At 38.7% G+C, this 22,845-nt stretch overlaps 2 protein-coding genes across 2 annotated transcripts in view; one reads left to right on the forward strand and one right to left on the reverse strand.

Annotated features, from left to right (window-relative positions):
- The window catches only part of Cd96 (CD96 molecule), a 91,645-nt gene that overhangs the window by 33,356 nt on the left and 35,444 nt on the right, over positions 1–22,845 (reverse strand). Inside the window, exons 6-9 of the mRNA XM_047565059.1 lie at positions 22,274–22,329; positions 10,391–10,481; positions 8,219–8,407; positions 1,963–2,055 (exon numbers count right to left, since the gene is read on the reverse strand). Coding sequence (XP_047421015.1) covers positions 1,963–2,055; positions 8,219–8,407; positions 10,391–10,481; positions 22,274–22,329 — 429 coding nt within the window. The remainder of the gene's footprint in view (positions 1–1,962; positions 2,056–8,218; positions 8,408–10,390; positions 10,482–22,273; positions 22,330–22,845) is intronic.
- On the forward strand, positions 16,002–17,155 carry Zbed2 (zinc finger BED-type containing 2). The gene is given in 3 exon segments (XM_047565058.1): positions 16,002–16,102; positions 16,104–16,222; positions 16,225–17,155. Coding segments are annotated over 3 exon segments (606 nt in total). The 3' UTR covers positions 16,611–17,155.

The following is a 22,845-nucleotide window of genomic DNA, read 5'->3' on the forward strand; positions in this document are numbered from 1 at the left end:
GTACTACAAACAAATACACAAAATAAATATAGTCCCTGTCTTTATGAAGTGGTGGGCTGATGGCAGAGAAAAAAGGTGGTATCTAATGTGATAAGGACTATCTTAGAGTCAGAAGACCTTGGTGAATGCTAACTCTGTTGAGTAGGTGTTGAACATGTAAGCTCCCAGAGTCTTGGTGTTCATAATTGAAAATTGGTAAAGAATGCTTGCTTTCTCCATTGTTCATAACAGTGAAAATCAAACAGCATTGCATTTAATGTGCAAACATTTCAAATGACACAGAATCACCATTTAATTTGTCCTCAAATTCTTTAATACTCCTTTAAGACAGGGAACCCAAATCTCCTCTCCTGAGTATAGGCTGGACTTTGTGATTTTCTTGTAATGAACAAAATAAGACAAAAGTCATAGAAAGGCACCATAGGTTTTGACTTAGTCACTGGGTTTCTTGAATTACTTGATCTTAGGGAAGCCAGCTGCCATACTGGATGCAGTCCTAGGGAGAGGCCCCTGTGGTGAAGACAACATGCGAAAGCAGTGCTTTAGCACCAGCCATTTCCTAAGATGACTGATGCCCCAGCAAACAGCTTAATGGCATCTCAGGAAGGAACCTGATTTAGTCTCATTTAGCTGACACTACTCCTTGGTTCTTTTTTTTTTTCTTTTCTGCTTTCGGGGATTAAACCCAAATGTGCTTAACCACTGAACCACACTCTCAGTCCTTTTTTATATATTATTTAGAGACAGGGTCTCGCTGAGTTGCTTAGGGCCTAAGTTGCTGAGGCTGGCTTTGAACTTGCACTCCTCCTGCCTCAGCCCCCAAGTCGCTGGCATTACAAATGTTCACTACCACACCTGACTACTCCTGGGTTCTTGAATTCCCAAAACCATGTGAGACAAGTTTTATAATTTACTAAGGGTTGAGGCAATTTTTCATGAAGCAATGGATAACTATACAGGATACTGTAGAGATTTCAGGTATGATTAAATATGATAATATGTGCTGAACGAAGAATCTACTACAAGTTATTACTGAATGATGAGCTGAAAGTGGAAAGCAGAAGATTCAAAAATTAAAAAGTAGGAGGAGGAGGGAGAAGAGAAAAAATTAAAATTATGAAACAGTAAGAACAAGAAAAAAATCATCTATACCTAAAGCAGGCATCCCTCGCCTGCTCTCTACTTCATTTTCTGGGCAGCTTCTCCCTGTGACAGTGACTGCGGGCTATATGCAAGGGCTACTGGCTAAAGGAATTGCTCATTCCTACAGTCTGCTTTTATTTTGTCCCATTTTCAGCTAAAATTGATAGTTTTAATTAAATAAGAAATGAAAGCCATATATCCACTCTATATAGAATTCAACTTTGTGTGTGTGTGTGTGTGTGTGTGTGTTGGAGAAAGTCACCATGGTTCTTTGTTAAGCACAGGACCTTGGACGTGGGAATTTATGATTTGTTTGCATCAATGCCAACCTCTGGGAGTCACTGCCATTCCTTTGCCATAGCAACACTGACCCAGTGGCCTATACTATTAATGATACCACAGATGGGACAGCTGAATCCATGGTCCTCACCAGTCAGCTTGGGAAATTAATTTGAAACCAAACAAATTTAAATTTAAAATGGCCACCATTTGTGACCAATTTTTTAAAACTCCCCAAGGAGAACACAGTTGTGGAGAAGGACTGACAATTTATTAACCTATTTAGCAATAAACACAGAATCTAAATTCTCACTGAATATTTATTGGTCCTGGTTTTTCAAAGACTCCGAGTGAAGGACTTTGGAAGCTGTTAACTCTTTGAAGTCATGAGAACGGTACTTAATATGTTTATCTAAAATACCGTAACTGAAAAGGGCATGAATCATTCATGTTTACTGAATTCTTTTTTCTTTAACTATTTTCTTGATTAACTACTTAATAGTTCATGGAAAGAAAAGCAGCAAATGAAGGTGTTCTTACTGGTAGGAGATTCACTGCTGGCTGGAGAAGGCTGAGGGCTCAAAGGGGCATCAGTGACATTGGGTGGAATTGCCGCTGGGACATTCACAGAACCTGAAAGGATCAGACATTCAAAATGATCAAAAATTGGAAAAGTTGCTAAGAATATTTTCCTTTATTTGTTCATTATCTGACGAGTCAATCTGGAGAGTCTGCTATGGGCAAGGTAGTGAGCTGTAACAGTGAATGAGAAAGGCACAGGACTGTCCTTAAAGAGAGCACAGTCTAGTAAAGAGGCGGCCAGCTCCCTGTGGAGTGCCGTGACAATGCCAGGACAGCGTTCCACGAGAACACAGTGCAGGGCACCATCAAGAAGGAGATCTGGGAAAGCTTCCTAGAGAAAGTGGCAGTCAACCCAGACATGGGAAAACAATATTTCAAAATATTTTAAAAGTAACCCCAGAGTTTGCAAAATTTATTTATTTATTTATTTTTGGATGTGAACAGAAATTTTATTTGCTCATTTCTTGCATTTGAAGTACTCTTCGATGACATCCTCGGCCTGAGATTCTTTCCCAAAGTCCTTAACCGTTACACAATTGCAACCAATCACTTTCTGGGGTTTGTCCTCTGGGTCAGTTTTACAAAGGCCTACCCATTCTCCTAGTTTCTTGTCATTGACCTTAATTAGGTTGATTTGGTGCTCAGCACAAAGGGCCTCCACCAACTTAATTCACATAGGCTCATTACAGATGGATGTAGGCACACAAAGATGGACCTGGTGCACAGTTGCTCTCAAAGTTCAGATGCTTCTGCAACAAATATCAGCTTCACGTTTCATTAATTGAACATAATGCTTGATTTACTAACTGCTACAAATGAAATGAGGCTCAGGATCCTCAAGACAAAGAGATTAGAGTCACATCCTACTGGTTAACCAGGAGCACAAATAATGCTACTTAATTGGATTTAATGTCAGTAAATTTAAGATGTGTGGTATTATTTTGCTCTTTCTAAATTATAACTTTTGTCATAAAATTTTTGGCTACAACTCTTCCGTGTGTATGTTTGTATGTGTGCAAATACAGGCTAGTTTATGTTGCTTCACTTATATTTCACCTTCATTTCAATTCCTTCAATTTCCATTATACTTTATATTTTTTCTGTATGCTTTTTCTTTTTATCATTTTTTTTATTTTTACAGACTGCATTTTGATTCACTGCACACAAATGGGGTACGACTTTTCATTTAAATAATAGCCCTACTAGAGTTATGAAACAATTTGCAAATGCCAGGAGGATCTGTTGACTTCAGGAACATATAGCCTAAAAGTAATTTTTGAGGCTGGAAGATTTTTATTATTTTTCTAGATAAAATGTCATTGGATATAAAGTCACAGCTGATGAGCTATGCCAATTTTCCCGGTATTTAGTTACATATTATACAAATGATTCCAACCTGTAGCTTGCCTTAAGGGTCAAGCATATATTATTTGTTTTGTGATTTAGGTGCATCTACGTTTTGCTCTCATAGTTCTTAGTGTTTTTATTGCTGTAGGCTCTGCGCAGGGTTCACACTTGGCTCTGGTTGGCTGTTATGAGTAAGTTTTATGCTATTAATCTGAGGAGGCAGGGTTACCTGTAGAGTGCATTAGGTTAACAAAATGAGCATGCTCTTTCTCTATGCCATCCAAAATAAGTCGGAACTCTCTAGCATGCCATTATCATGATTTGACCTCTCTGTACACTCCCAACATTATTTCCTGTCATCAAATTTACCTTTTCTCTCTTAAATCACACATTGTATCCAAGAGGCAAATATTTCAACCCAATTTCTCTCACACAAGACCCTCTCTTTGGCTTCCTTGTCTTTTTTCATGCTGTTTCTTGACATTTTTGTATTTCCAAACTTCCCTGAATGTACCTTCTCAAACTTGGGGAAGCCTGGGATCTCTGTGATATGCTTATCTCTCAGTGTCTACCCTAGCAAAGACCTATTCACTCTATTTCATTGGTGTGCCCCTCAAGAGAAGTAATTGTTTTGTTCCTCACTGTATTTATGGATCCTGGCAAATGGAAGTGACAATGCAAAAAAAAATCATTCATAACACTGGAAGAGAAAACACCAGTTTTAACTTGTATCTGACTGTGGTAGATCATATGCATCATCTTGTAAAATGTATCTTAATAAGATGGAGCATGGGCCTGGAAAATAAATACCCCAGTGATTTTCACTAGATTAGTTAGAGCAGAGTTTGGTAAACTGTGGCCCTCAGTCAAATACTGCCACTGACTATATTTGTAAATAAAGTTTTATTGAAACACAGTGATGTTCTTTTGTTACATATTATCTATGTCTGCTTCTGTGCTATTGTAAAAGAGTTCAGTAGTCATGATAGAGATCACAAACCTAATGTATTTACTATCTGACAGAAAGTTGGCAACTTCCTGAATGGAAAATATTGCTAGATTATGTTCAATCCCAGATTTCCACAATGGGAAGCATATATATTTCATTGCTGGAAGATTTCTGTTTTAGGATACTATTCTGCTACATTTGATTAATAAGTTTTTGGAAGCTGAGGGGTTCAAGCTCACAGTATATTAGGAAGATATTAGTATGAGATTTGTATTTTGAGAAGAACTCTTGCCCTGGGACAAAAATAATGCATAGCTTTCAACATGAAACCTGAGGCCAAAAAACTTCTGTTTTCAGATTGGACTGTGAAGTAGAAACTCTGCTTTGGTCAAAGCAAACTCACTGGGTGGAAAAGGAGTACTTACATCCTACTAGGGAAAGTGATTTTCCAAAACTCAGGTGCAGAATTAAGCAGAAACACCTCACCCAGTGTTCAGATCATCATATTCACTACAGTGTGGTAAGGGGATGAGCTGCTGGCTTAAAGCAACCTACCCCATTCCTGAGTGGTCTACCCCAGAGAAGGAGAAGGCTGGGTGGGGCTCTCAAAACTGCTTCATGGTTGGTAGCTGGCATGGGTCTGGCTCATAAGGGCAGATGGGCTGATTCTGGGGCAATTTTAGGTGGTCTTATCTAGTCCAATTAGAAATGAACCAAACCCCAGGGCTTGCTAGATCCTTTTTCTCAAAATGTGGTCCATTAGGCTGGTCAAATGGGTTTCTCTTAGGTTCTTTTTGGAAAAGTAGAATTTCATATCCCACTGCAGACCTACTGAATCAAAACCTGAATTTTACCAAGATCCCTGGTGTTTTATATACATACTGAAATTCTCTGTTGATACTCTAAGGACACCAGGATCAGTCATGGGTATAAGACTGGCTGCACATCGGGGAGTCAGAAAACAAGAGTATCTGGCAACTTCTATCTCATTATTCAGTGTTTCTCTTATCCCATTATAGAGATACCCCTTTTCACTCCTCTCTATACCCCAAAATACATATGTCCATTTATATACACACACACTCTCTCTCTCCCTCTCTCTCTCTCTCTCTCTCTCTCTCTCTCTCTCTCTCTCTCACACACACACACACACACACACACACACAATTGTCCACTCTCAAATCTCTATTTCAGAGGTCTTGATTTTCAATAATCATAGTTGGAAATCATAATAGGCAAATCTCTATCAAGGTTGACCATAGTCAGACTTTTGACAACCCCAAGGGCTTCACTTTGGGATTAAAACAAAACAAAATCTCTCTCCTATACCTTGTTAAACAAACACTCCCTCCCCTCTAAAACAAACAAATGAACAAACAAACAAAAAACCTCTTTTTTTTTTTTTTTGTGGTACTAAGTATTGAAACCAGGATCTTCTGCATGCTAGGCAAGCACTCTACCATTAAGCCATAATCCCAGTCCTTTTATAGTTTTATTTTATTTGGGGAAACTGAATTCTTCTCGCTAATTGCTGAAACTGGTCTCAAACTTGTGATACTTCTGTTTCAGCCTCCTAAGTACCTGTGTGCCACTGTAACTGTCCCAATTGTATTAATATGAAAAAAATAAAATAAAATAGACTACAGTGCTACAATTTTAGATATTCTGACACGTGTCGGGGTAGGATGTCTTTGGAAAGGACTTTTTGTTCTGTTTTGATTGCAGCTGCTGTTGAATCATGGGAATTCTGCAGGCCTTGGTGCACAAATAGCTGCCTGAAGAGCCACTGATCACTTCACCTGGACTCTTCCTCTTTTCTGAGTTCTCCAGAATAAGCACTACTAAGCATTTGAACTTCCTGGGATGCTGGGTGTGTGGGGGGAAGGGAGCACCTCAGCTTCCAACATTATGACTCCTCTCTGGAATCAAAAGGAAAAAAAAAAACTCCTCCCCTTCTCTCTCTAAATCTCTTTCCTCCTCTCTAATAGTCTCAGAACTTCTCTTCAGCTCTGGATGATAGATTTTTCTTCTGTGTTTTCATCTCAGTATCTTGTCAACAAACATAGCAATGACTCTTGCGGAAGTTGACTGCAGAGTTCATAAAGCATCCAAAAGCACTACCAAGGCAGACAGCATGTTTGAAAGTAAGTGGTTACAAACGTGTCACACACAGGGATACGACACAGCGACAGCATTGCTCTGCAGAGCCTCAAGTGCATTTTCTAACACATTCACAATGATTTGTGTCACTGTGGGACCAGAATGGGGGCTATAATTTTGGGAAACTGAATTCTTCAAGATTTATTGTCTTTAATATTTGATCATAGAGGCTGAAGATCCATTTGACAATTGAAAATTAACTCCCTGCTCAGAGTCTAGAATTATACTAGATCAAGGGATCCCCTATAAAGTCAGAATTATGGTATGTTTTGGGTTAGAAGAATTAGTGTTCCTCCTTATTACCTTAAAGGTGTTCATAGTTTTTTTGATTTTGAAATCAAGCACAGTTTTCACATTACAAAATATCGATTTTTATTTTTTCAAGCACAGGTATAGGTTTCTCTTTAGGAATTTGAGGTTTTAAAGTCTTTTAGCTCATGTTCTTAGATACTGCCAAAGCTACTGGCAAATGTGAGAAACAGTTAACTTCATACTGTTCCAAAGCCACATCCATGTCCAACTTTGTAGGAAAGAGGTGTCCTTAATCCTGAGGGAGTTAGGAAGAACTGAGTAAGGCTGTGTTTTTGTAAATCCATCACAACTTCTGAATGATTGACTAAAAGTTCATTGACCAATTTGTTCATACATTTCCCTATATACACAGGCAAGGCTCTGGGGATGATGTCACCGTCCCATCATCAGAAGAACATCTGCTTCTGACTAGTGAGAATGGATTTGAGTGGTGACTTACATTATCCTTCATCCCAAGATCCCAGAAACTAACCACTGCATTTGCAAAGTAACTGAGCAGGATCCAAGATACCGAATGTGTCCTTGGGTCAAAGAATAACTCTTTCCCTCATAAATTGTTTTGTGTTTTTATGAATATGTCAGAGACTACAGTATTTCCGAAAATAGGAAAATTGTTAAAGAGGTTAATGGTCTTACAGAGTTGTAATAATGATTTGCAAATCTGTTTAGTTTTATAAGATTACTATTAAATATGCATATCTTACAGTTGCCATTATAGCCTTCTTTTTTTTATAGGTGTATCTGTTGTTACTGAATTTGTTGAAACATTTGTTCTCATCTTTTATGTAGTGAAATATTCATTATTTGATGTGGCTCAGGGTAGTAAATATTCTAGTTAGTCAAGTTTTGTAATAACTAGAGCAATGGTATATATCATTTTCAGGTCATAAAAGTCTTCTACATCCCAGATACTGAGCTTCAAACTAGGGCACTAAAATCATTAGGGTATAGTCCTTATTCTAATGATATTTATATTGCATATATGGTTTACCCATTTCTAAGTATTCAAATTATATATGCTGTAAACAATTGTGTATTTTTCATGAGTCAGAAGAAATTTTGGAATCATTTTAATCTCTATTAATCATTGATAGTTATACTAATCTTTGTTATGTGGCAAATTAACAAAAATGCTAATTAAGAGTTATGATTAATAGAATTTGTACAAAAATTACAGAAAGTCTTTATGGAAACAGGAATCATCTCCTTTCCTTTCATTTGAAGAAAATCTTGTAATATTATTTTTGAATTTCGTTTGTGAAAATGCTTGATAATTTGAAAATAATAGTTTTGCGTTAGGAAGAGCAAAACTATTTGGAGGAAGAGGGTTTGCTGAGATCAAAGTATTATGGAAAGAATGAATACTTTATTTGTTCCAATTAGACATGTTCTGAATTTTTGGCAATTTTGGCCACCCTTACTGACCTTATTAAATAGACAACTTACCTAAGAAAAAAGTGATCTCTTCTGAAGAAGTATTCCACATTTTATTTCCAGGGACTGGGGACAGAGCCATACACCAAATGGTCAGGTTATTTGATTGGACTGGTTCACTACCATGCATCCTTGTTAAAATAGACTTGAGTTCCAAGAATCCATTTTTGCCTTTTCTCTCTTCTTTAGTAATGTATATTCCTACAGAACAGATTAAAACATGGTTATTGCTATCATGTTCTGCATCAGTCATATAATGGTACGAAGACATGGCCTTCCTTATCACTTTGTTACTTTTTGTTTGCTTTGTTTTTTATTTTATTTTATTTTTTGAGATGAGGTCTCACTATGTTGCCCAGGTTGATGTTGAACTCCTGGGTTTAGGTAGTTCTCCCACTTTGGCCTCCCAAGTAGCTGGGATTACATGCTCGTGCCACCAGACCTAACTACTTTATGGTAATGCGGGGTTTAACGTAGTCAAACCGCAGCTTCTATGAAGTGATGCTCAATTGAAGCAGGCCTGGAATTAACCTAAGCTGTTTACTCGAGGTCCTACATAGTGTTGATCTGTGGTCAAGGAATGAAATTCATTGATTAATAGGATCCCTTTGTTTGTGACTATGGGTCCAGGGTTTAGGGGCAGATTGTCCTAGCTCATCAGCACAGTTTACTGTAATGGTGAGATTGATGATTTTCACCTGGACTGGGTTGGACCCTGGGAGGGCTCTGCTGCCGAGTTTGGTTAGGTAGCAAGAATATACCTAAGTGATGTGTAAAATAAAAAAAAAATAACCTCAGCCCAGACTCTATTTTGAACTTCTCACTTGGGACTGTTCTGCACCACACATTGGTGGTTCCTCATCTAAGAGAGTGCTTCTTGCTGTGGTCCTTTCAGAGAGAATATATAGTAGCTCACATCTGACTTTCAGGGACTCTTTGCTGTAAGTGTAGCAGATAACACATATTCTAGTTGAGTTTCTATGTGTATACTTTACCTGAAATAAGCTGTAGGTTTATAAGTATTTGCATTTTGCATCTCGTAAGTCTTTAGAAATTGGATGCTGTTTGGCTCTCTCAGTACAACTTCCACAAAGCACATATGGCTACAGAGAATTAATGTAAAATCATCCATCACCAGAGCTCAGATCTTTCTTTATATTAAAGCTTCTTAATGCTAGTTTTGCAATTATTTCTTAACAAAATAATAGTTAAATGCCATTGTGTGCTGATAGAATTCTGACTATGCCATCTAGTCTTCTGGTCGAGAGTAATGGGCACATCAAATCTGGGTGCTTCACCTATGCAGGGTTTATTTAATAGGACATATTTACAATAATTTTAACAGATATTTATTTTCAAGTGGGTGAACTGCCTAAAACAAACTAATTAACACAAGCAATGATCTATGCATTAAGGGATCAAAATAATCATACATCAACAAGAACTTTTAATTTTAAAAGTGAAAAATGATCACGCAGCAAGAGTTTTGTAATTCGGTTATTGTTAAAAAAATGTTAAGCTTAAAGGAAAAATGACCCAGAGGAGGGCCTGTTGTCCAGGCAGGGGATGACTGAAATTGTTTCGACAGAGGCTGTCATGGTTACCACCTATGAAAAATACAGCTTTGTGCTGAGCTTGTCTCAATGTGTGCTCCCGCCCCAGGAACTTTTAATCCTCCTGATGAATATGTTCTTTGTCAAGGATCCAACTCGTTTATATATACTTCCTCCAGAGCCACAGCCCCAAATTCTGCCCCAGACCCTCACAAGAAAAGTAGAAACTCTGTGGTTGATTTAAAGCAGTAGTGCTAAGTAAATTGAACACATTATATTGAGAGAAGAAAGAAACGAAGAACAGGTAGCAAGGTTACAAAAGCAGAGAATTTATTAGTAACTGTATGTTGAATTGAGTGTTTTTGCCACCATATAAGACATCTGCTTTCACTACTGCTTAAATATAACAGTGCTTTTATGTGGTTTGATGGAGTCAACTGTGTTTCTTTCATTCTGGGGAGGATGAATGAAGGAGTAAGATGAAGCATCAGAAAATGGCGTCAGATGGGTAAGGCAATGATTTTCCTTTAGTGAAAATTATTCTTAAATGTGAAGATAACTTGGGCAATGAAAATTTCTAAAGTTTTCTTTCTTTCTTTTTAAACCCAGTTCCACTGATTTCTTTCCTTACCTTCTTCTTCACCTTGAAGAAGCCTTCCATCTATAAACCATGTGAGGCTTGCTTTGGGAAACACATTCTTTAATGAGCAGGTAAATATTCTCTAGGATAGACAAAAGAAGATTACTTGCAAGTTCAGAAGAAATTTACACATTCACCAACATTCACATAAGACAAATTGGCAAAACATGATTTTCTCTCTTTTTAACAGGGCAAACTAATTCTGAGACAGGTTGTATTAAAATGTTTACTACACATTTTGCTGTACTTTATTGCCTACAGAGATGTTATACATTCATGGTTAGAACCCTAGGTCAATTTAAAAATCTAGGACTGTAGTAACATTACCTGTCTGGTTTATGGGTTTTGGAAAAGGGAAATTAGAACTTTGTGTAGGCAGACAAATCTAGTACTAAATAGAGACTACAGAATAGAAGGAAGGAGTTATATCAGGCAGAGGCCAGAAAGGAATATTGTTAGATTAAAAGGGAAGAGAGATGCAAACAATGTAAAAGACTCTTTTTGTAGCAACAACTACAGAAACCATTAATATAATTATACCATTTTTGACTTGTAAAGAGTTTTCCTAATTATTATTAATTTTTGTCTTGATTTTATGTCTTATTATTGCCATTTGACAGATGGAAAAAAATCAAGTCATCAAGAGGCTAAAGGAAGTGGAAAAATTTAATGGCACAATTAGGAACTAATTGTTCACCTCAATACCAGTCCAAGGTGTTTCCTGGTAAAACATATCATATCAAAATAAGAAAAAAAAAAAAAAAAAGGGAATAAAAGGTAGCTATCTTACAAAAGCAGGGAACTTAGATGCCACGTTAGTTGTATTTTATTTTTGACTATTATATGCCAATAATACTTTTTCTACTGCCCGTTGAAAATATTCAGTAATAGTTATTGAATCCCTTTTATTTTATCTGATCCCTATAAAATTATGATAAAATTGTAATTAACCTTGAACAATATGGAAAGCAACAACCCCCAGGGAGAAAAGGAGGACAGTGGGTCCCAGGGAGAGAAGGAAAACAATGGGCTCTGATCTTTCACAATTTCCAGTTCCTGACTGTCCAACCGACGCATTCCGCTATGATTAAGTCTCTAATGATTAAGTCACACTAAACATTCTGCTATGATTAACGCTTACTAAACCCTATAAAAATCAGATCCCTATTGTAACCAGCTGCCATTTTTCTTCCCTGAAAATGTGCCATTCTACTGCTTAATAAAGAACTTGTTGATCTGTGGAGGTCTGTCCCCGTTTCAATTATTTTTGCTTTCAAACCTGTTTTCTAATCAAGAGACATATATATTTTCATATGTCTGGCCCTAGTTCTTAGTTTCCAAATATTTTCCACGATTGAAAAATAACAGAGTTAACGAATAAAGAACAATTAACTGTGTGTGATATTTGGTGTGCTACCCTATAAACTGGTTACTCACAAAGAATTTGAACTACAGAGCAGAGAAACCAAACCGAAGGGTGCCAAGTAACATTTTTCTGGTGGGATCCCATTGAGGTGCAGTTTACCATCCCTCAGTACATCACTATTGAAATCCTAAGGAAACAAGCAGACTTACGAAGGGGTTTACATATCACACCCATGACAGTGGTTGGCAAATACTGCAGTTTTCAGTATTTTTGCTCATTCAACACTTGTATTCTCAAGGCAATGGGGACACATGCATGTGGCAGTGATGTAGAAAATAGGAAATTGTGTCATTTTTTCTTCTAAAAAATAAAAAGTAAAACCAGATCCCTGAAAATATATTCTTATTAAGTAAAGAGAATTCAGTTCATTTCATCCAATAAAATGCCAGAAATGAACTTTTATTTCCTGTTAGTCCATAAAGGAGTAGAGAGGCATAGGAAATGAAATGCAAAACAAAAAATGTTGTAAAGGTTTGTATTACATTCAATGTCTTTATCCATTCTTATGATTCATTTCCTCCACTTTCTGTTAACCCACCAAAAAACGACGATACAGTAATATCAGGAACAAGTCGGGGTTTCATTGTTTTACAAAGACAGCTGACTCACTGAACAGATCTCTTCCAAAGACAGTTGAACAGATTTAATTCTTAGAGGTTGCTTATATTCAGATTTCTGAAATATTCTGTAGGATCTCCAGACTCTGTGTTCCAAGATTTAGTTTAGGTTCTTGTTCTAAAACTCTTCCTGATCTCTGAAACTGAAAAGTCAAAGACTAAAGTGGTTCAACCAGAGGTCAAATGCCCGAGGATATGTCAAATATATGGGTTTGTAGGGCAAGCAGAACTGTCTTCAGTAGGGAACTTCCACTTGGCTTAAATGAGCAAGAACATGCTAAATCTGAAAATATATGAAGTAAATCTGCTTAGGAATATACATTCACACACATACTCATACACATGTGTGTTCTATGGTTGAGAAGTAAAAAACCCTTCACAAACTCCTTGTGTGTCGGCTGTTTGAGAGACAAGTTTTTTCCAATGCATTATTCTAACTATATATGGAATAAGTAAGCACTGGAAAATAATTATATAGTAAATTCCAAAAAAGTATTTGGACAGTTGTTTAGGAGTAGAGAATAGAGTGAAATCTGAAAATAATTTAGAAAACTGAGTCACATTTTGTGGACAAGGTATGGGTCTGGATTCTATTGGTGGTCTCTGTTGGAAAGTAGTGGGGGATTCCCCCACATCGACAGAGAGCAAGGGCTCCCTGGAAGAGCACTTTGAGGACCATATGTGAGCTGGGAATGTTGCCCCAGAGGCTGAGAGAGCTGGTATATGGTTAGAGCATGATGAGATTGATATGCCAAAGAAAAGTGAGTCCACATCTGACTCTAAGACTGGTCAATCATTTCCATAGCCACGCTTGTAGTTCAGAGGAAAATTAGCTCTACCTCCTCCATGTTGTATGTATCCACACTTCCACTAGACTAGAAAACACCTTGCTTCCCTGAGTGTGCAGCCCTTGTTAATTATTTAAGGAATGTTTGTCTAAAACTAATAATAGACGGTTGATTTAACTGAAACTTTCCTGAATTCTCTATCTTTCTTCCTCAAGGCCGATCATGCCTAGACAGGAATAATTCAGATGTCTTTATGATTTGCAGGGTCATCATGAACTTGTGACTACTTGTAAAATCAACAGAGAGTTAACTACCAGATTTTACAGCATCCCTTTCTAGGCTACTAGAAAGAGGTCTAAGCAGATGCAGCCATCAATCTCTTCCTAACTTAAATTCCCCTTTTCCTCCCCCTTGCCTGAAGATGAAAGAAGCCGGAAATGTATGCTGAGTTAAGATGGTCCTTAGGATGGTGGACAACAGTCCACCATCTTCTTGGATTGACTGGTTTATGAAATCAGTCTTTTTTCTTGCTCCAACAACTTGTCCTTAATTCACCAAGCCCTTTTCAAGCAGTGAGTAAAAGAACTAGGATTTATAACATTTCCTCATTTCTACAGATTAAATACTTTGACTATTTACGTTAACTCCATTCACCTTACCTAAATTTGGACAATACTTTTCCTGAAGATCTTTTCAACAGTTCATTTTGAAAACATTTAGCTATTTAGTGTACAAAGGGATTTTTTTCTTTTAAAATTTTCCTATTTGTTTCTTCATTTCCATTTGGAATCTTTCTACCCTTTTTTCCCCATTGGAAGTTTAACTTGTAGTCCTTACATGTTTTCTACTTTTCTTCTGCAATGCAAAAAAAAAAATGTTTTTATGGACATCTTCAATATGTTCCTATCTCCTCTTGGTAGGTCTTCCTTCTCATATTTAAATATGTGTTAATGTAAATACATATATTTGCTTCAAAGTGTATTTTTGCTTAAGTGGTGACTATTTTTTCATTTCTGTGAGTAGAAGCCAGAAGCATTTTAGTTTTTCCAACTCTAGTTACATAATACAATAAAAAACATTCCAAAATCCATTTCCCCATTTCCCATACTTCTTCGAATTTTAGGTGTTTTATTTCACTTAGTCTTCCCTGTTCAGCAAGTTCTTTAACTTTTCTCCTGACTGCATTTATAACAGCCATAGATGTCAAACCCAAAGTCAAAACTCATGATCTGACACTTGTAAGACTACTTGAAATCACAGATTCCTTGAAGCATGTGGATTTTGGCCTAAATTTTATCCCACTCTTTTGCCTTAAATCTCTCTTTGCTTGAGTGATCATATAATCTCATCACAGGGAAATGGAACTAAAACTTGTACGTGCTTGACAAACTGTTTTTCTACATGGCATTTACCAGGTACATCTATTTGGTGGTGGAGGGGTGGAGAAAAGGTTTACCTTTTTGTCTAATTGTTTCAGAGGAACCTTATGGACAGAGACACACCCAATGGAAACAAGACTCTCCTGTAAGTGGGAGGAATTCGGAAATGGAGGTGCCCTCCTCCTGGAGGTAACAGCCAGTTAACAAGCATCCAGGTGTTCAGGAGCACCTCCACCCAGCACGAAAGAGATCAGGGGCAATTTCAGAGACTTCCTGGCCTGTAAGTACCTACTTATGTCTCGAGGGGGCGTGGATTTCTTAACTCTTTGGGGTTGCCAAGCTTGATGAATAAAACTCTCGCCAATTTTAGAAATAACACATGAATGGAGAGATAAATCAAACTGTTTTAAAAATGCTATATAATTGTTTTTAAAATGCAATATAGTTTTCCATTTATTTATTTAGTCATCTCTAAAATGTGGTAGATAAGCCAAGCATTTGGTTGAAGGTGCTTCAGGATGGTTTTATTAGCTATTGACTTGGAAGGTGATCATGGTAGGGAAGGGGGAGTACAGTGAGCTGCCTGCTGAGGAAAACCAGGCAACACCAGGTTTGTGAGGATGTATGTGCCCAGCCCCTACTGTGTGTATTCCAGCCCCTCTTGCAAAAAGCAGGGAGGCCTGCTGGTAAGATTTCTTAAAATCCCAACCTCAGAGAAATGTCTCTAGGGACAACTGATCTCACACTGAAAACTTGATTATGCAGATCCTGGCAGGCCTTGCAACCTCTGGACTACTTACTGAAACAGCTTAGAAAGGGGGTGTCTCTCTTCCAAGAGTATCTGTGTTTGCTTTTCTCTATCAAGGAAGATCAGGGAGGCCCCAACCCTGTAGGTCCTGAACAGCCTGAACTCTGAGACTGTTCTTTCCCCCTCCCAAAACACATTTTGTAATTACCAAGGAGCACAGAAACAGTGGAAGCAGCAAGGAGAAGAATAAAGAGAAAACCTAAAATTTTCGATATGTAAAAATGCCTATTTTAATGGGTAATGTGGTGAACACTGAGTTCACTTAAAAGCATTGTAATTTTGGGGCAGTGAACATCTTTGCTACAGGAAATAATACAGTTTTGTCTTCCTGGCCTAGTCAAGAAGGGATCAGCAAGTATTTGGGGCATGGAAGAAATGTACTCATAGGCCATTCTGCCTGAATCTGACTCACCTCAACTCTCCAGTGAGGTAGAAAGGAGGAAACATCACATCCCCACAGCCTTTGACCATTACTGTGAGTCCCCAAAAGTTACCCAAGTCCCTTCCCAAATACACATTCAACTTGTGACTTGACTAAAGACATTTTGTCCATGTCTAGCACATCTGAAGACAGTCATGAAGACATGATGAGGCCAGAAGAGGAGGAAGAGGAGGGAACCAGGATTCAGGCAAAAGGAGACTTGGAGATGAAGAAGGAGGAGGAGTTCTGTGAGGCTGGAGAGCTTGGTGCCCACCTTGATACCCTACAACAAGGGAACCTGGTTTTCTGAGGCATGGGAGTATTTCCACTTGGTCCCTGCTTGTGCTGGTCACCATCCCAACCAGTTTGCCACCTGCTGCCTATGTGTTCAGGGGTCAACATGGGCACCACTGCTCTATGGAAGCATCTGAAAAGCACGCTGGAGAAGAGCGGCCACAGCCAGGCTGGGCAGCGCGAGGACCCACGGCCCCCAGGGCCGCAGCTTCCCGTGTGCATTGAGGGAGACTGGGGCAGGCTCCTGGAGCAGCCCAGCACCCTGGCTTTGTGGGCCAACCAGAGGGAAAAGGAGGTGCTTAGGAGGGAAAGGGCAGTGGAATGGCAGGAGAGGGCTGTGGAAAGATGGAAGCAGGCCTTGGAGGAGGTGGAAAGGGCCATCCTGGGAAGGAAGTGGAAGGTGAAGGCTGAGAAGGAGGCCTGCCAGCGTGGTGAGAAGGACCTGCCAGCAGCTGCACATCCTTTCCATTTTGTTTAAATTGTGCTTAGGGGACTGTCAATACTGACTTCAGTCATTTTAGTTCCAGCTCAAACATAAAGCACGATTTGGTGGCATTTCTATTTTTAAGAGAACGAGTACATAGTGTGATTCATCTCAACAGGTCTGAGTGGACCAAAGGCCTATATACAGGGTCCGAGCATTTGCTGACCCTTGGCAAAAACCTCAGAATGTGTTAACTAAAGATGGAAGTCATTTGGCTATCATCTACCTGTGAGTTGTTTCAGGGCAGAAGGTAGTAGATGGTCAGTATTGTTTAGTAAAAATAACTGGATTTATGCCTAACACGTGGTTTCAGTGGAGTAAAGATTGAGACAGTTGAGGCTGGGCAGCGAGCTAGAATGTATCCTCCTGAGCAGCTCATCTCAGAGACTCCAGCAGAGCACAACCAGACTCCCTGGGACAGAGATGTTTGCACATATCCTGGTGATGATCTCAGACCTAGGTACAAAACTTATTCTGTGTGATCCCCCATGGAAGGACAAAGGTCCAGCCCAAGCTCTCTGGACACTTGAGGGCATCTTTTTCCCCACCAGTTATGTGTTTTGCCATCTGCTCAGATTAAAGTCATTTCATCGGTATTACCTGGCAGCTTCCTGTGAGTTTTTTTTCCAACAATTTGACACTTCAACAAATTACTCTGTAATTAGCACAGAGAAAAGCAAACACTTTTCAATTCATTTGATTTAAGCATGATAAAAATATAAAGTTGACTCCCAAATACCTTAAAAAATTAATCTAATGTCATATTAAGACCTGTTAAGAGAGGAAGAGATCAAAGAAACTCAGAATGAAGATAGATGGAGTAAGTAAGGAGACATAAAGAACAGAGATAGGAGTGTCAAGAAGAAAGCAAAAGGGACCGGGAAGAAATGTGAAGATGGGGAAGACAGACCTCACCATATAAAGAAAAAAGAAATTGCAATTGTCTGGGCCAGTGAAGGACAGAGAGTATTGTCTTAGCTCTTAAGGTCAGTTTTAGTACGTTGCTTTTGTTTTGTGCCAGTCATTCATTCATTCAATAAGTAGGTTTTAGATTTTTCTTGTGTCTTTCAAACATAACTGCAGGGCAATCTGTTGTTCTCTGATTTTTAAAATGACTGTCCATCTTTAAATGTTCACAGATACTTTTGAAAAAGGGAGAGAAAAATCTCCTGCATTCTTAAGGATATTAAATGTTAAATGAATAAAATAAAACTGGAGACCACCCTGGGCTTTGTGCTGGGGTTGACTTTTGTGTTGGAAGATTCCTCTAGCACTTCTCCTTTTTCTTTTAAATGTGTGGGAGTGGAGACTGAGAGAGCCAGGGAAGACAAGAAGAGATGAAGACAGTGTCCCATCATCTCACTGATAGGCCAAGTAACTTATGGGAACCAACCTCCTCAAAAACTGATGAGACCTTGGTATAAAAATGGACTCTTGCCTTCTCTAGTCCTCACCTACATGGCTCATTCTTCCTACTTTCTAGACTCATTGGGAGGCTAGCAGTGAGACCTGTCTCCCCTGTGAGCTGTTTGTGGAACAAACAGAAGTCCAAACACTAGCCTTGAGAAAATCCCAGGCTATGCTGCAGTTCTACAATATCCTCTCTCTCTCTCTCTTTCTCTTTCTCTCTCTCTCTCTCTCTCTCTCTCTCTCTCTCTCTCTCTCTCTCTCTCTCTCTCTCTCTTTCTCTCTTTCTAGAAAAGGGCTGCTATAAGGACTTCACTTTCTCATGTGGTTTCCTCACAAGGGCACAGTGCCACTTTCTAAGGTCCTCCTCTTCTATGCTGAAAGTTCGGGTGCTCACCAAGGCAAATGGTGATGGTTTCTGGGACTCATACACTTAGACATTTGAAGTCAGAGCACTTTTAGTGCCACAAAATATGCCCGACAAAAAAAGCTGTCATACTTAATACATCAAGAAAAAACCCCAAATCATACATTGGGAATGAGACTTAAGAAAATCAAAATTCACAAGGGTTCAAGCTTTGCAAAACCAAACAAACACAAAAAGCTACCAAAGCTGTTCTGTAAATACTTTTTCCTAACTACAGCATGGTTTTTAAGTTATGGTGTTGATAGATAACTGACCTGAGGTCAAGGGGATACTATAAACTGGGCCCACTGTGTTGACCCCCATAAATGTAATTTACCTGCAGCCCTGCCTGGCTTAGGTCAATAGGCTATGTTATATTCCTCAGCAAACAACCTGCTATCTTCAGGAGAAATGCAGGTCTAAAACGCTGATAAGAACACAAGTCATCCTGTGTGTGTGTGTGTGTTGAGGGAGGGGGAGACCCTTACATAGACCAGATCCCAAAACTCAGGGAGATACAATAATTAGAACTGGTCAGCATGGTGTAAAGAGACCTAGTGTGGCCTTGGACCTTAACTGTGCACAGTGGGGACTTCAAAGTGTGCTGTCATCCTGCTATCAGTCAAAAGTCAAGGGGTAATCTGGAAATGATTCTCTGGAAACTTCCCTGGGATCCCAATAAGACTGGAAGGCAGAAGGAATGTGCCACTCTCTCCTTTGAGAGAGACCCCTTTTTCTTTTCTTATCCCTTCTAATAAACTCATGTCTGCTACTCTGAAAGACACGTCTGAAATCTTTTTGGCATGATCACAAGAACCAGTGAGAAAGGACCTCTGTGGCTGCCTCAGCTTGGTGGCAGGCCCCAGCCCTGTCTGTTTTTCATGGTTCCTATTATTGTTGTTTCTTTTCCTCTTTAGGCTACATAACTTCAGACTGTTTTTGTTTCCTGTTTTATGTCAGATAGCTTTCTTTAGATGTGTTTCCCTAACTTTTGTCAAACATAATAAAAGTAGGGAGTGACAAGGACAGGACCTATGGAGGTGATTGGATTAGAGCATAAAGCACAAATATAGAGATGCATTTGTGGTTTTGGAAAGCCTGAACTGTTGAATAAACTGGGGTTTTATGTGTCTCTTGTGCCTTCTTGTGCTACATCAGCAGCTGTGGGCTGCAGGGCTCTTTGGCCCAGCATCTTTTGCTCTAATGCAAAAATCTGCTACATGGGGCAGGGATGGGAATTAGAGACTCCCATCTCATGGCAGCTGCAGGAACATAGCTGTGTGCTATGTGGGGACACTGGTGAAATACTGGCCTCAGGAATGCACAAGAACATGCTATCCACAGGTGGTACATTTTCCTTGGCTGTCGCTGGTATATCCCAGTCTGAGAGGCATCATGGTTAGACTAATTTTGTGTCTTACCTATTTTAAAGAAAAATTAGATTAGTCATAGACTTTATAAGTTTAACTAAAACCATTGGAACTCAGCTCACAACTGATCAAGTCCCCAGCATAGTCCAAAACTGAATGTTGCAGTGAAGATGTAGGACAGACTACCCATCCAATACACAAGTGTTGATGTGATTAATTTCCAGGGAATGTAAAAGGGTAGATTACCAAAACTGAATACTTGTGCTCTCCAGATGTTGGTGCTTTGCATACATTCTCTCATTGCCCCATTTACTGATGAGGAAGCTAACGAACTGAGGTCCCAGGGACCCAAATTAATATGTGATAAAGGAGAATTCAGGCTCAGTTCTACCAGATCCCACAATCCATGCTCTGTTTTATTATTATTATCCCACACCATCTCCTACAATCAGTCATATAATGGGTTTATGAATAAATATATATAAAAATGCAGAGGAAGGAATGGGTGAAAGAGTAGGTGAAGGTAATAGGAAAAAACATATTCCTGAGACATCTATGTACCATGTACTCCAGACCTGTGCATGAGTTTAATTACACTAAGAACCCTATGAAGTATTTCTTCTTATTCCAGTTTTAGAGATTAGTAAACTGAGGCTTATGGAAGGTAACTAGTAGGTGATTGAGTTAGGAGTTGACATTAGGGCTATCTGACCCTGGAGCACTATCTCATCTCATCATTCCATCCTCCCTGGGTGTACGCAGCTCCACCTCTTGTTAATGACTTAGCCAAATGTTAGACTTTCCAGGCCCTAATATCTCATCTGTAAAATGACAGATGCTCCACCTATTTCAGAGCTATTGAAAGCACCACAAGATAAAAGTATGTGAAAGGGCTTTGAAGGGGTAATAAGTCATTAAGGATACAACAGTGATTGTAAGAATTTTAGAATGAGGAATTACTAATGTTTGGCAAGACCTTAAAAGAGCCATAAACAAGCCATGTCCTGCCGCTGGTTATGTGGAGTTGGAGAGAGATTATTTACTAATTCCCCAGGAAAGAAATTTCTCAGGTTTTCCTAGTCAGCGCCTAAGTGAGCAAGGGTACAGAAGAGGAAATTTTATTACATGCAGCCTATAAGGCGTAGTCATTTTTTTATAATGGATTCTTGGATCCAATTTATGGTTTTATATCTTGAGCTTACGTTACTTGTAAACATTGGCACCAAGACTCTAACAGATCCTTGTAAGAAACACAGATAACTACCAAAATCTGTAATCATTAGATTATTTGCCTTATTTAAACTATTGAAATTAAGTCCATTAATAAACTTGGGAATTAATTGAAGCAGAAAAAAACAAACACTTTTTAATATACTCAGGATTACAGAAGAAGTCATTTCAGAGATTAATACATGTAATTGTCAGGAGACATAGATACTTAGGTAATGCATATGTATGGTCATCCAAACACATCATGTAGAGTCTAGTTATGATTTGTCATAGCTGTCGAATTAAATGACTGATATTCAGCAGGACCACAAATCATGTTATTTAATGTTCTTGGCGTGAGAAGAAATTAGAGTGTCAGTATAATTTTCTCTCACACTATGTAACAGCAAATACTTGAGAATTAATGAAAGCACTTATTTTACCTGGGGATTTGTAGAGCTTGGTTGAAATCATAAGGTCACAAGATAGCTATTTTAAGCAGATAGTAGTAATAACAATAAAAACAACAATATTTAATGAACATTTAATACATGACAACAACTTTACTAAGATTTTTTCACATATTAATTTTGTTCTTAGAACAATAATAGTGAGCAGATACCTTTATGAGTTACTTCATATGAACAGTGAAACCAACTAAAAGATGTGAATTAATATGCTCAAGTTCACTGCCAACAGGAGAAGGATCTGGGAAGCGGGTCCAGATTCCAATGACTGGAGACTGGGAGCTCCCAGAAGAGGCTCAAGTCAGAAGAGCCTGTTCTGCTTTCCTTTATTTCCTGCCCTTTCTCTTACTTCCAAAGAAGTAGGTATGGTTTGGAGGAGTACAGGAGGCACATTTCCTCTTGTGACTGAAATAAAAGCACGGGAAAGGTGGTAGAGGAAATGGATTACAACAAATTAAATGTCAGCTGAGTAAAATTCTCACTCAACCAGGGTTCACACTGCTTTCAGTCCTGCTATTCCTTCAATTTTTATTAAGGAGAAGTTTAAGCAATTGGGACCATTTTCTAGGAAATTTAAGGACTAAGGAGAGAGATCACACTTTCTGAGAGCCCTAAGTCAAAGCAAGGATTCCAATTCGGTTTCTAGAATAAGCTCAGCTTCCCTTCATGCCCAGCAGCAGTTAGTAGGCTAAGGGCCCAGGAGTAAGGTCCTCTGAGAAAACGTTCCTGGCAACTGTGCAACCCAACACACCTTGGCATGTAAGACTATAGATTTTCAAAGACTTTAATATGACTCACCTCTCCCAGGACATTCATGGTACTGTTTTCCACAATCATGGGGATTTCTGGCTTAGCTTAAAAGCAAATAAAACATAGTTAGTGACACTGAATGCAATCCTACCTGGCCTCCAGCGTGTGTGTGTGTGTGTGTGTGTGTGTGTGTGTGTGTGTGTCTTGTGAGAAAAATGTGTTATCTCTCAATTATTAAACACCTACTGTGTGCCTGGCAAGATACTAGTGTCTAAGAAATAGACTCATCCTATTCATTGCCCTCAGATTATTTACATTTTCATGAAAAATACAGAAAAATAAACTAGAAATTAGAATACACTGAGATAAGCACAATGAGAACATGTAGAATTTGAAGAAAACTTTTAAGAAAAGTTTACAACCCAGACTTTGAGGATAAGAGGTTTTTGGAAGATGCAATGTTTAACTGATGCTTGGGTGGTGATCAGTGTGTTGGATCAAGTGAGATTAGGAATGTGCAGCGGTGGAAGGGTGGACAGTGGGGAGAGAGAAGAGAAGAATTCTATATGTCCAAAGGCCAAGAGGTAGAGTATCATTTTCAGGACCAAGAAGGGAGCCAG

Source organism: Sciurus carolinensis, chromosome 9 (genome assembly GCF_902686445.1).
Source record: "Sciurus carolinensis chromosome 9, mSciCar1.2, whole genome shotgun sequence".
Classification (NCBI taxonomy): Eukaryota; Metazoa; Chordata; class Mammalia; order Rodentia; family Sciuridae; genus Sciurus; species Sciurus carolinensis.